Raw genomic sequence first — 15,228 nt, 5'->3', positions numbered from 1 at the left:
TCAAAACTTGACAGTTCTCCTAGTTAAGGAACACTTCAGTACCGCATCCCTCTTCATGTTCAAAGCACTTTGTTGACATTTATAAACCAGACTCAAAGAGGAAAGGGGATAAAACCAGGCTCACTAAGGATGAGCCTAAAGATGGCCTTCAATCTGCCATCCCACTCGAGGTGGGAACTGGTAATAAAGGAGGTGTAGCTGGGTTTGTGCCAGGGTCTCAGTGACAGTCTGAATGTAGACCAGAAGGACCCCCATCCCCCTAGGGTGGGGTCAGCAGGCTCAGCTCACAACCTGAAATGCCTGTACACAAATGCACACAGTATGGGGAATAAACAGGAGGAACTGGGAGATCTGTGTAAAGTCAAGGGGCTGTGATCTAGGGGCAGTTTCAGAGACATGGTGGGACAGCTCACATGACTGGAATGTGGTCATGGATAGTTATGTCCCTTTTGGGAAAGAGAGGGTAGCAAGGCGAGGTGGGGGAGTTGCTCTTTAGGTAAGAGAGCAACTGGAATGTATTGACTTCTGTCCAGAGATAGATGAGGAGCAAGTTGAGAGTCTGTGAGTGAGAATTAAGGGGCAGGCTAATGTGGGAGGTAACTGTGGTGGGTGTCTATTACAGGCCACCTGATCAGAATCAGGAAGTTGATGGAGGCCTTCTACAGGCAGCTGGTAGCAGCCTCCTGATCACAGGCCCTGGTTCTCTGGGGAGACTTTTAACTACTCAGATACTTGCTGGAAGGCCTACTCAGCAGCCATTCACAGTCCAGGAGGTTCCTCCAGTGCACTGATAATAACTTCTTAATGCAATTGTTGGAGGAGAAGGCTCTGGGGATCCAGATAGATAGTAAACTATCCATGAGCCAGCAATGTGCCCTTGCTGCCAGGAAGGCAAATGGAATCCTGGGTTGCATAAAGAAGAGCATGGCCAGCAGGTGTAGGGAGGTGTCCTGGTTTGGGCCTGGGTAAAGTTAATTTTCTGTCTTGTCATTCTTCTTTCAGCTAAGTCTCTTGCAAGTAGCTGTACTTGCAGAAATTAACAGCATGTTTCTCAGTCAGTGCCTGCTTCTGGGACTGCTAACACTCAACGTTTATAGTTACAGAGAATGTTACGCAGAACCAAGGACACTGCTCAGTTCTGAGGAACATCTTGTGCTCTGGAAAGAGAAAAGGAGTAAAGAGGTCACACCTGCAACCCTCCTTTAGGGAGGAGCAGACAAGATAAATGATCAAAATTGACCGGAGTATTCCATCCCGTACATGTCATACTTGGTATAAATTTGAGGGATCACAAAGGTCAAACCCCTTCTTCCCCTTTCTTTGTTTGGCCCTTTGGCTTTGTCCTTCTTCACCTGTCCCTGTTTGCTTCAGCATCCTGGGAGGATTCCATCTGTTCACCTGCCTGTGGTCCTGATCCATATCAGCCTGAGTCTGTGTATTCCTGCCTCCAGCTCCCGACTGCTGCTGACTCCAGGAGTCCAGCCTGGACTTTCCCAGGCTGCCCTGCATCCTTGGGAATGACGTGAGCATTATTGGGAGAAAGGGGGAGGAACCTGGTATCATTTTTCTGTGTATTTGTATACATTTAATAATTTTTCTTTTTATCATTATTGTTTTATTAGAGCTGTGTAGTTTAGTTTCCATCCCGTAAGTCTCTCTCCCTTATTCTTTCTCCTTTCTTTATCAGGGAGGGGAGAGGGATTAATAGAGAACATCCATCAGTCAGTTGATTGCTGGCCCAGTGTTAAACTATGACAGGAGGTCATTCTCTCCCCCTCTCCTCTGCCCTGGTGAGGCCACAGCTGGAATACTGCATCCAGTTCTGGGATCCCCAGTTCAAGAGAGACAGGGAATTACTGGAGAGCAGAGAGCAACAAAGACTACTGGTGGATTGGAGCATCTCTCTTATGAGGAAAGGCTGAGAGAGCTGGGACTCTTTAGCCTGAAGAGAAGGCTAAGGGGAGACCTTGTAAATGTCTACAAGTATCTAAAGGGTGGGTGCAAGGAAGATGGAGCTGGACTCTTCTCAGTAGTTGCCAGTGACAGGACTGGAGGCAACAGGCACAAGCTGCAACATAGGGAGTTTCATTTAAATACAAGAAAAAATTCTTTACTAAGAGGGTGAGAAGTGGAACAGGCTGCCCAGGGAGGTTGTGGAGTTCCCTTCTCTGGAGGTAATCAAAACCCATCTGGATGCAGCCCTGTGTAATGTGCTCTAGGGGATCCTGCTGTAGCGGGAGAGCTGGACTAGATGAGGTCCATTCTAACTCAGATGATTCTGTGATTTTTATGTCAACAAACAGGGCTACATTTGTCTGAAGATGAAATGTTGTGATTGTGAGCAAGGGAGACAGGAACCACTTCTGAGAGACCACTTTTTAAAATTAAGCAGCATTTGATCAGTACAAAGGTATTGTATCTTCACAGAAGACATGAAGTGAAATAAACAGATGCTGCCAATCACACTGCCAATCTGTCATTTGAAGAATAACATTAAACTGTTCTTCCTCTGTTTAGTAACTAACTTGACACATGCAAGATGCAAGAAATTTGCTTTGGTTTCACTCAGTGAGCAAGAATCAAAATCATGACTGAAGAAAATGAGTGTGAAGAAAGTGCAAAGAATCTCAAATTATTATCAATCTACTATTCATCATCATAAAGACCTGATAAAGTGTCACAAGGCTCAAAAGCTTGTCTGCTTGTTCCAGTACATAAATCACTCTAATAAAATGTGTTGGCTCTACCATAAATCTTGTTTTCTTAAACCACTCTGCCTAATCAATATTAGCAAGACTCCCTTATTAATTATATCTCCTGTGCTCTATGAGACGAGGAAACTGTACAAAGATGGTCTTCACAATGCAGCTGTTTAAGTACCTTACAGATCCCAAGTTTTATTTTGTTCCTATTTGCATCCATTTCTTCCCAAACATCTTTTTCCTGAGGACGCTGATGCCCAAGGGATCCAGGTAATTTCTCTGGTGAGACACCAACTGGAATACCATTCTCTCCATCACTGAGCTGTTCATCAGGAAACACTTCATCTGTGTTTTCTCGCAGCAGATCTCCTGGGATAGGAGTGGCATTGGCAATTCTACAAAAGTAGTTTAACCAAAAAAAAAAAAAAAAAAATCAGAAAGGTAAAAATGTTGATACTCTAACATGTTTTTTCTTAAAGTTATTTTCTACTCAGAATTATTTTCTACTTTATTAAAAGAAAGAAAAAAACCATCACAAGCAAAAGGATTCTTCTGCAGAAAACTAAATTGTAATTTAACTGTAAGTTATTTAATATAAACCCCTATTTCTTGGCTTTATGAATTTATGTTTCTTAAATTTAGGCATATAAAAAAAGATATAAATGAAAACCCAATCACACAAAAGCTGGGGGTTATTACAGTTTTCAAAGTAACTTCTGAGATGTGCTAGTGATCATGTTCAGGCTCAACTTTGCTCCCAGCTCATCTACATCTATCTTTCTATTCAAAAAACATGAATGGAGACTTTCATAATATATTTTCCTTTTCCCCCAAATTTGGTAGAATAACAGAACATACTGTATGATGAATAGAGAGCATTCAGCAAACTAAATGTAGTTTAATCACTGTTCATATCAAAGTGCTATTTGGTCCCATTACTGATTATTAAAACATAACCATAATGCTAACAAGATACTGCATTTTAATTAAAGTACTGTAGTCCCATTGACTTGGGGCTAAGTAGGACTAAGGCTTAGTGTGGTATCTGAAACTGAAGCAATGGTATTTTGAAAAAGGGAACAGTCAGAATGTCAAATAGAAGTCATTTCTTTACAGCCACCAAAACTGTTAACTCCAGAGTAACAGTGGGACTGAACCCTATGTTAACATCAGTGTGAACAATAGTGCACACTGTACACCTACAAAATATTAACACCAGTTAACATCTTGACTGACATTTAGTTTAACACTTTAAAAAAATCACTTTTAAATACTGGGAACTCAATACATTTTACATGAAATCCTTTTCAGCCTTACTGCATTGTGAAAGCTCCCTCACCATAACCTCTGCAACTCTCAAATTAAAAGTTGAGCTACTCAAGATCTAAAACAGGCACAAGGTCTTCCTCCACACCCATAAACACCTCTTATATTCTCCAAAACACCTCTTATATTCTCCAGTAGCCTGAGATGAGTATGGCTATTATTCAACATCAGATGCCATCCAACTTACTCAATTCCAGAAGGCCTCAAAGACCACATTAATATTTTAGACATGACCAAAATCTATTTCCAAATTTTCTGTAAAGATCCATTCATTTTTCAAAATTATAATCAAATTGGAGCTAGAGGTTTATTCCAAGCTTACAGAAAACAATGGGTTTATTTACAGTCAGTTAAACTCAGGACACATCATTTATTTCACAAAATATGATCTACCAAAGGATGGACCAGCAAATTTCCATGCAATTCCCTGAGCTACTATTTTAATTGCTATAAATTTAGGACCACAGCTTTGATCTTTCAGAAGAGGGTAAATGGGAACCCTAAGCAGGGTAATACTTCAAACGCTCCCAAACCTCCATTTCTCTATTTATTCATCAGTCTGTAGAAAAATCTAAATTATGGAAATATTTTCTCTTTGGCCCTCTGTGACTGCTTTTTAAGTGACCAAAATGTGCATACGTACCCGATTGCAGCTGGAGTAAGACGAGTGTGCAACTGAGGTGTAGTTGAAGTTGTTGTTGTTGTCAGAGAGCCATCTGTTCCACTCTTCTCCCAGTCAAAAGGGTCACTTTCAATAACCCCAAACGTTTTCATGCTGTTTTCAAACACAGACATGAGAAGCTAAAAATGAAGGGAAAAGTTAATAAGCTTCATTTTCTGCTAATAGAACAAGTGATTAAGAAATAACCTTCTGTAATACTTGAACATCTCCAAGATTTTGATGACAATTAAAAAAAAACAGTTCTTTATATTAGCTATTTCTCATGCTCTTTCTCATTAGCTATTTCTACATTGCTGTAGAATAGCATCCAGTGGCTCTCCAGCAGAGGAAGGAAAAAGAATATATTCAGTAACACCATTAGAAATCAAGGAAATCAATGAGAAGTATGTAGGGAAGTTCTTCTATCATTCAGAACTGTGGACCTCTATGATGACCTTCATCCCAGAGAAAATACCACACTGGAAGCTTTCTATCCTTGTTTTATGCTATAAAAAAGCATCTAGAACATTTTGTGTCCATGACAGAAGAAACTGCATCTATTTTCCTCTCCCTGTGAAAAAGCCCTGTGTCTCATTCTAGTCACTAGTGGGAAGGCTGCAACCTTAACACATCAGCTAGCACTACATAACATTTCTGAAAACAATCTCTTTTTTTATTTCCTAAAAGCTAAAAATCTAGTTTTTATTCTTTCTTCCAGTCCAGGCACTTGAAAATGTTCTTGTATAAAGTGGTTGTATGCATTTTATCCCTACTCTCTAGAACCTTTGGTGTGCCAGTCTACCACAGTCAGTTCCAAAACCCCCCAGAACTGCACAAAGCCATAGCTCACCCTCTGGGCAGTACATTCTCTCCTTTATCCTCCTCGTCCTGTAAACCTTAAGCAGTTTCTCTAAAGTAATTTCTAAGGTCATTCTCCATTAAATCTTCTTCTATAATGCAAATACAAACTCAAATGCTTGATGATAGCAGGAGGAGGAGGCAACATAAACATAAATACCTGAATAAAGTAATATTTGACACAATGAAATCAAACATGGATTCTGGGCCTATGACATGAACTTTTTAGACTGTAAACTCCCACCAGATCAGGTTGCTCAGAGCCCTGTCCAGCCTGGCCTTTAACACTTCCAGGGATAAGGCATCCAGCACCAACCTGGGCAACCTGTGCCAGTGTCTCACCACCCTCATGGTGAAGAACTTATTCCTAATATCCAACCTAAATCTCCCCTCCTCCAGTTTAAATCCATTCCCCCAGTCCTATCACTACTGACAGCCTAAAAAGTCCCTCCCCAGCTTTCTTGTAGCCCCCTTCAGATACTGGAAGGCTGCAATAAGGTCTCCTCAGAGCCTTCTCCTCTCCAGACTGAACAACCCCAACTCTCTCAGTCTCTCCTCATAGCAGAGGTGCTCCAGCCCTCTGATCATCCTCATGGCCCTTCTCTGGACAAGCTCCAGCCTGTCCATGTCTTTCTTGTAACAGGGGCTCCAGAACTGGACACTGTACTCCAAGTGAGGTCTGAATGCAAAATTCTTTTGCATTCAAATTATTGCACAAAAATAGATATTTTTTTTTCTTACAAATGCACAGTAAAACATACCAGTACATTTAGACCTTCACTTACTAATAGGAAATTAAGTTGAGATTTTTAGTTCTTATTTTGAATCTTATATATCTTGATTTCCATGTTAATCTTGCCAAGTAAAGGACAGGAATCAAAGTTTCTTATCAAATTCTTATCAAAGTTACAATTCCAGAATCAGTCAGAAAGATTTATTTATTCAGTTGAACCAATTCAGCTTGCACACCAGCAGAAACCCATTCCTTCTGGTTTTGCTGGGTTAGGAGCAAATGCACTGTGGCAGACAGGTAGGGCAAGTGGGAAGCTGACAGGAACCTGTGTTTCTGGGAGCCAGAGGGAAGGCCACACATTTGTCATGGTGTGATTGTAGATCAGTTCAACTTCTGCAGTTTGTAAGCCTGAACCAAACTTTGTCTCTTCCTCCTTGCATTTTCTGACTACTCTGCTGCTTTCCACACACTGTCACAGAACAAAATTTTATCTTATTGTTAAACCATGGGTCAATGCAGAGTCAGACATACTCTATAGCTCATCATCTCAGTACCTATCATATTGCTGAGCTGAGGCTGCTCATTTCAGCAGGCAATACCCTCTCAAACAAAGAAGAAGGATTTGTTTTCTAGGGATCCCTGTCATACTCTGGCAATACTTCAGTCTTAAAAAAAAATCTACCCCAGCTGGATGTTGCTCTCCAGCTGTGTACATTACAGGTGCTCTGCTCCAGATTTTGGAAAGCTGCCAGAATTACTACAACCAAGAAAACAATCTGATTGATGGAACTTCAGGAGCACCCACCAGAGGCTATGATAGTAGGGTAGCAGCCAATGCTAAGAGAACACAGCCTGCAAGGCAACTGTCAATTATTTCCAGAAGCTGAACTGCCTCACTTTTCCCAAATGGAAAACAAAAAGCAGTTAGATGGTCACTAAAGTAATTTTGTTGTAACACAATCCATAATTGGCACCAAAGACTACACAAGGAAATCAAAGAAAAACTGAAAAAGAAATAGCATAAAATTCTGCTATTTAAAAAAATCAGGATGACAAAATAGTAAAAATGGTTACCTGGTAATCAGGCTTTGTAAAGTAATCTAAGTTAGAAATGTGATCCAGAAAGATGTTGAATTCTTGAGGAAGATGTTTCAACATAAGCCTGTGCTCATACCTTTCTTTAATGGACCCCACTTGCTCCTAGGAGTAAATAACACAACAAATATTAAAATGCCTTCATTCTCCACTACAACATACTCACTTTGTACCTTACAGCCCTTCAATGCACAATTGGTCAGAAGGATGGTAAGTACATTACACTAACCAGAGTGAGGCCATTCTACATCAGGTAGCACGAGAAGAGATTTTTGTCATTACCCTCAGTACAGGTACAAATAGTGCACAAACTTCACCTTCAATATAAAAAGCCATTTAATACCCTGCTGTGTTTGAATGCTGCCTTGAATGCAAGAATTGTCACTGGACATTAACTCTTCTGAAAAACATGTTCTACACATTTAAAATATCCTCTTGCATCATCTGTAGTCCAGTCACTTTTTGGTGTATATTTGATGGTTATCATAGCATATTGCATAAAATGAGTAAATCTTGTCTATTATGAGTAAATCAAAACTAAAGAGATACTACCTATATACCACATTGTCATCTAACAATGCATAAACACATCAGAGAGTAACCCTGTTTAAATCTAACTTCAAAAGTTGAAAGAAGTAAATACATGCTAATGAGACTGTTTCTTCAGGTATGTCCCCACTTATGTATGACTAAAGGCACTACTGCATATTGACTGATGCACTTTTGGTCACCAGCAGATAGGAAACGCCCATTTCAAAAATAATCAAAATAGATAAGGAATTCTAAATGTGTGAGAGGTGAAATCAAAAAGTATTCAAGTGAAAACAGGAAAATTAAGTGGTATATATACACTTATGTCTGCTTTGTAAATCATTTGCAAACTAGAAACACTTCCTGCCTAGCTAAGTTCATAAAATTTGAAAAGTGGAAAATTTCATGTTAAAAATAATGAAACATTGATTCTTAGAGGAATTTTTATCACAGCATCCACAAGTAAATCTCCCTTATAATTTTTGGTTTCACTTCTAAGTTTACCTTATCTTTTATTTTTCTCCAAGGCAGCTGCCCAACCACAAATTCTACCAACATATAGAACAGGGACCAGAGGTCATCGTGCCGACCCATTTCCTGTGAAAAAGAAATACTATTCTTATGCATCTTATAAGTACCCAGGAGACTCTTCACTGCTCTGGAGACTTAAATTGTTATATATAAAAATTAATATAACCAATGCTGCAAAACAAGTTCATATGATTAAAACCAGCAACTATTTTAAGTAGAAACATAGAAGTAAATTTCATAGAAGATATAGAGAAATAAAACAGTAAGTATAAATGTGTTTAAAAAACATTGCAAATCTCTACACTGGAAGAGCTGTTTATTTGGTTTTCCCTTGTACATATATATATTGATGTTTCTATGAAACTCAATAACTTCATCTTTTTAATTTATTAACTTACAATACAATTGCATATTGAAAACTGCCATTTCTACAAGAAGAATATTTTTACCCTTGTCCGATTCCTTTCCCACAATTTAGAAGTATTCATTTCTATAGAATAAACACACACACAAGAACACAAAAAAGGAAATTTATAACTGCATTACTGACCATTTCCAGTTCCATGACACAGATATGACACAGACTGAGGTACTCACTCTGTTTCTGTGAGCATTGATGGATGCGTATCGTACCGTCCCTCGAAAACCAGCAACAGCTCGTGGCTGCCAAAGAACAGAAAAAGATTCTTAGATTCTCATTGTTAGAAATAAACCCTCTGACTACTTGGTATCTAGAAAGTCAGGATGGAGTCACAACAGATAACACTTGAGACTTTTTATTTCAGTTTGCTGGGTTTCTACAAGTTAGCAGTGGAAAACCAAACAGGTGCCACAAAGTTACAGATGTCAGGTTTTTAAACCATCACTTTGGTCTCCACAGGCATTAATTCCTGTTTACCTCAGCTGTCAAAAAAAAAGTTATGTGGCAGAATTATTCCTCTTTTTCCTCCAATATTGAAATTACTTCTTTGTCTTAACTATTAAAAGTTTGGGTTTATAAATTCTGACAGGATCCAAACCACGATGATTTCTTCCCCTTCACAAAATACACCAATATTATATGATACAAACAGACAACCAGCCACTTACTGAAATGTGCTGGCAACATTTCCACAAACTATTTTCTGAACTAGCAAACCAATCAATTTTTTGAGACATTCCAAAAGCAGGGAAAGCCACAGGTAAGCCTTAAAGCTGTGGCTGAGCAATAAATAGCAAGGGCTTCACTACAAGAACCAATTAAAAATCTTTCTTTTCTGGTTTCTGATAAACAGCATTTCCTCTCTGACACTCTGGATATCCTGACAGTAAGTCAACTGGCATTTTATAATCACATAATATATTTTCCAATCCTTCCTTGCTTTAAAAAAAATGTTACAAAAATAACAAATCAGTCATACTCACTACACATTTCCAAATAAAAGAAAAATCAGAGTGTGGTGCCTGGGACAGTTATCAATCCATATTTACATCCTTAACTATCATTCTACATAGAGAGAACTACCAGAACTGGTAAACTTGCTTTCTTTTACACAGTCTTATCTTCCCAATCAAGAATTCTTTTGTTTTCCTCTAACACTGAGTGTGAGAAACCTAAATTATCTTTCTCTCCTCTGACTTGTACTGAAATGGGTATTGGTGCCCCAATTGCTATTGGTGCCTGCCCCTGACTCCTGACAATTCTTAAGACTTAAAAAAAATTTTGCATGATACATTTAAACATTTGGTTTGATATATATACAAAGGCAACCACAACACAAAACTACTGTCCTTTTAAGATAAAATCCTTCAGACTCCTTCCACCTAAATATAGATGGGTGTAACTTCCTCTTATCCACCAAGAGATGCTACACTGAGGGCTATCATTTAAGTAGATCAGGAACTGCCATTACTGTCAGTGAGCCTGCCAATTAAATCCAGCAAGATTATGCAGCAACATCTTTAAATAAAATGAATCATATAATCAGTAGATGCTGGAGTGGAACAGTTACAGCTGAACCAGTGGAGAATATTTTCCAGGATGTTCATGAACAGCTTCTCAGACAATATTCCACTAATCTTGGGTTTTGCTCATCACCACAAAATGCTTGGGACACATTCTGTGTTCAGGCAGGTCAGGCAATTCAGTTGCTGTATCTTCAAGTATACCTTATTTAAGGTATATTACTTATATATACTAAACATTACCCTGAAATGAAGCATAACACTGTAGTTGCAGAAATTCCACATTAATTTTGAGCAATAAAATTAGCTCAAAACACTTTGGAACTGCTACATTTCAAGAAAGGGAAAAAAAAAAAAAAAAAAAAAAGTCTCCTTCTAGTCTCCTTCTTAGCAGTTCTGGGAACTGGCAAACCATCCAAGTAAGAATAATACAGCATCAGTGCCAAGGTAACAAATATACAGGTATATTTCTAAAAAAAGATGCAGTTTGATGAATAGCACTTCTTCAGAAAGGCCAGAACAAGAGCTTAACTTTAGAACACTTGGAAATAGAAATTCAGTAAAAATTCAGTAATTCTTGAGAGCATAAAGTTTCAGAAGATAAAACCAAATGGTTTCTGCCTTCACCCTCTGGTCTGAATGCTAAAAAGTCTGTATGAGGAATTTCCTTTGTAACTCAGTTTCTTTTGCTTGTTAAAGTCACTGCCATCCTTAGACAATTCTTTACCTCAGCAAGGATACCTAAAACCTTTCACAATCTTTTACCTTAGTGTGTAGTTTGTATAAATCTGACTTTAGAGTTCATGTAACTCTGCTATGTATCAGGACAAAATTAAATACTTCTTAGTAATGCACCTGGTCAGTAGAAGTGTTGTTACAATGCCACACAACACCAATAAATTAATTTTATCTTCTCACTAACATGGCTCTAGTAGCTCAAATCAAGTTTACCCAATGCAGACTTTTGAGCATTTGCAAAACTCCTTAAATTACTCCAGTGTTCTTTATGCATCTCATAAACCTCATGCAGTAAGAGAGAAATATTACAGGCAATAACAGCATTTTTTTATTAAGTAAACTTCCCCCTGCTATTACTGATCACATTAATTTGCTTTTAGAAACTTCCATTTTTTTCCTGAGCAACCAGCTTGTGGCGGGGGGGAAGCAACTGAGCTTCCTTATAGCAAAGTAGATTTCCTTGTTGAGGAAAAAAAGTTTATTAGGTCCATTTTTTCATTTTCATTTCATTAGGTCCATTTTCTATTAGGACAACCAATAGTATCTATGGCATTTTTTAAGCAATACAGCTGTAACAGGCATTTGTACTCAAAGAGACAGTGAATCCAACATTTGAATCCCTCTGTGAATGCCACTGACACCCTTAATTAAAATAGATCCCATTCATGTTCCTTTCCATGACAAATGTGAAAATCAACATGTTCCTGTTTTTTCCCTTGAAATTTGGGAGGGAGCATTTCTTCACAGGCTGGGAGCAACCCCCACATCCAGGTGCTGTCTCAGTTGAAGGGATCCATTAAGGCTCCACTCATCAGTGGATTCCATTCCTCAGCTCTTTCATATTTAATAGCTTTATTTAATTTGCATTCATTTTCTATTGTTATCATGGTTTTCCTTCAGAGAGAGTAAGAAAGCCTTTGAAATTGACAGCTCTCCAACTGGCACAGGAAAAAAATGAAAATTAGGGAAGGGATCTTAGATTCTGGAGTCACACTTTCTGCAGAAACATGAATTCCTACAAAACTTGGCCTTAAATTTCAGGTATTAAATCAGTGGTAATGGACATACAGATCCCATTATTTAGTTCCTTTATTAGAATAGGGATATAATTTCTAAGTCTAGAGTTCCTCCATACTTATTTGACACAAAACATATTTTGAACTGTAACTTGTTTGGATCAGTTTGCATGAAAAGGCTTTCTCTAATATAATTAGAGAAAACAGTTATCTGGAAGTCAGAGTGGTCTCAGATTTCATTACTATCACTAAATTCTTCACATATAAGTTAAAATAAATTTTTTTGAAGATATATGCGTATGAAACAGATCTAATGACTACAAAGAATTTTTCTACACATAAAGGTACTTTTTGCTGTAACATCAGTTTTCTTTGGAGGGGGCCTTTCCCTAGAAATACATGACAATGTCTTAGACAAACTACATGCAGAAAAGCAGGAGTTCCTAGAAAAGTGAACCATTTCCACTAAGCACACAAGTGTGCAGATTCCTGGGAGATACAATGCTTATAAACCTCTCTACAACTCTTCCTCCTTTGGAGGGGCTGTGGAGGAGGCAAATCACACTCCTCAGCTCAGTATCTCTAGATAAATGCTTTGGGTGATGTTGGAAATGTTAAGCAGAGCAAAAAGTTCACTTTTTACTGCAGCCACAGAAACTAGATAATAAACTTAAAAAAACAAAACCAATAATGAATCTTTAACTGATTATCTGACACATGCCAAGATTCTTCCTATCAGTCAGGTAATAACTAAAAATACTTAAGTGTCTTTAGGTTTTGGATTGAGAAACCAGCTCAAGCAGTGAACCCAACCTTCCTGGTGCTGCCCTTAAAGCTAAGTACTGAAGTGCACAGCAGGGTGAGCAGAGAAGCAGCCACCTACAGTACCACTATTTCCCTTTATTAAAGACAGAATCCTCCTTTCTTATCTTCTCCCTTTGAAAAGTCAGGAGCCCAGTTCTTTTACCCAACAGGACTGTATTTCCAAGATTGGAACCATACACAGTTCCAGTTCTTCTGAACCTTTTTCATGCCAAAAGGCTTCAATAATTCACATTCCTCTCCCCCTTTATGTGTTAGCACCAGTGTAAAGCAAGTAAAAAATTCAGGGATCACCTGGGTAAGAAAAGATCAAGCAGCTGCAATACAATTGCCATTACAATATATTATACATCTCAGTTCTTTTACTGTATAAATAGCTCTTCAAACCCACACTTTTATCACTAAATATAAACATCAGAGACTGATAACCAAGTACATGCACCCCAAACTATTGACCCATTTCCTACCTGTTGTCAGCATGAGCCATTATCTGGACTCAGATCTACCCAAATAGAAGTTGTGATTTCTGAAAACTGATTGCAGCCATCTGATCCTATGCTACTCAGTTCCAGCAGAGGCTGAGTTAACAATTTGACAGGACAACTTCATTTTGTTAATTTGGGCTCTAACAGACAAATGGTGAGAAATGAAAATTTAACTCCAGCTGCCTGTGCTACAAAGAGCATAACCATCTCTAAGACAAGAGGACTTGAGATGTGAACCATTTCCTGAGCTACTCAGTTTTCAGTCTGGAGTATTTACTCAGCAAACATGATACACTTGCTGAAAATGGCAGTTGTTCCAAAGCTGACTCATGAGCAGAAAAAAAAAGCCTGGTAGGCTGGAGGTGGTAAAAATCTACTAAGTGTCACCAACCTGAACTTACTGCAGTGGAAAAAAAAAAAAAAAAATTAAAAAATCACACAAGATAAATCTGTCATGTGTATGTTTGTTTGCCCTGTGCAATCTGTCTTCTTCTCCCATACCAGGAGCTGAAGGAGAGATTACTGTAAGAGGAAGACAACCTACATTAGCCAGCCTAAGTGCTAGCAGAGAATTTTCCCAGACAGCAGAATGTTGTTTTACCTATCTCTATAAGTAAAAATTTTCAGTTGTTCTGCATTGTGGGAAGTCCTGTGCTCTTAGCAGACTGAGAATCAGTACTTTAATTTTTGTTTTGTGCGTGTCATATTTAGTATTATAGTACCACACATTAGAGAGTTGCATCAATCCAGCAGTACACTTACTCCAGTGGCAGACTTATTTCCAACTAAGAAGCAAAAGGTCTCAAGAAAGCTAAGGTACATAAAATAACATGCTTTCCTTCTTGTCTTTTAAAGTATTCAAAGTAATTCTTTATAACTTAGCAGAGAACTTTCTCCATAGTTTCTAATTCTTCCTAAGCTAAAGTTTGATTTTGGTTTGGTTCTATTTTTGCTTGGAAACAAATTTTAGAGGACCAACTCATCTGTCTTTCCTTTATAATAGCTTTTAATTTCAAATAAGACTGTCAAAGACAGTTCCTGAAAGCTTAAGGAAAATTGGTGATTAAAGACAGAACGCAAATTAGTAACTTGACACAGAGGCAGACAGTTGAAATTCAATTAAAATCCACATCCATCTTAAGAGACACCAATCAGTTGGTCAATCAGCATTCATTTTAGACAGCAAGTAAAAACACAAACCTAATCTTGAAACTGTAACTATGTACTGGTTAGAAAGGTAGGATGCAGAATGAAGCTGAAGATACCAAGAAACTGGGAGGTAATCAGGCAGCACCACACAACACCAGAAGAAAGCAGCAAGATTCCTCACTCATAGAAAAATTTCATTTTTTTTAAAAGATAATATCAAATCTCAGTGGAAAAATTATTTCTCTCATTTTTAAGGACTGCTACATCCCATTCCCCTGAGCATCTATCAGTTCTATACAAAATAAAGGAAGTGGTGTATTAGAATATAGAAGAGCTGCACTGCACACCAGAATTCCTACATTAAATCATTCAGTGATTGTTTGGATACGACACCAGCATTCTGCACACCACAGGAAAGATAAAGAAATCCCAATATACTCCAAAAATTACAAAGTATTGTATCATGAGAATTAAATCTTTTTCATATTTTAGCTATTTCTCAACCTGTCCCTTCAGACAGGATCTTAATAGGTTGTGAATTTTTAAAACTTTTCAACCCAACCCCCAAAAACCAGGTCACAAACAATCTTCCTCTCAAATAATTAATTAAGCATACCTAATTTTCTTAAGTTTTTAA

At 38.1% G+C, this 15,228-nt stretch overlaps 1 protein-coding gene across 7 annotated transcripts in view; it reads right to left on the bottom strand.

Moving 5' to 3' along the window:
* The window catches only part of TTBK2 (tau tubulin kinase 2), a 107,663-nt gene that overhangs the window by 32,085 nt on the left and 60,350 nt on the right, over positions 1 to 15,228 (bottom strand). For all 7 annotated transcript variants that reach the window (XM_071744628.1, XM_071744630.1, XM_071744634.1 and 4 more), the window contains 5 exons: positions 9,035 to 9,100; positions 8,411 to 8,503; positions 7,355 to 7,480; positions 4,672 to 4,829; positions 2,881 to 3,097 (listed from right to left, as the gene is read on the bottom strand). In XM_071744628.1, coding sequence (XP_071600729.1) covers positions 2,881 to 3,097; positions 4,672 to 4,829; positions 7,355 to 7,480; positions 8,411 to 8,503; positions 9,035 to 9,100 — 660 coding nt within the window. The remainder of the gene's footprint in view (positions 1 to 2,880; positions 3,098 to 4,671; positions 4,830 to 7,354; positions 7,481 to 8,410; positions 8,504 to 9,034; positions 9,101 to 15,228) is intronic.

Source organism: Heliangelus exortis, chromosome 5 (genome assembly GCF_036169615.1).
Source record: "Heliangelus exortis chromosome 5, bHelExo1.hap1, whole genome shotgun sequence".
NCBI classification, from domain to species: Eukaryota; Metazoa; Chordata; class Aves; order Apodiformes; family Trochilidae; genus Heliangelus; species Heliangelus exortis.
Note: the sequence above shows the minus strand (reverse complement) of the source record. Positions and strands in the feature narration are given on the sequence as shown.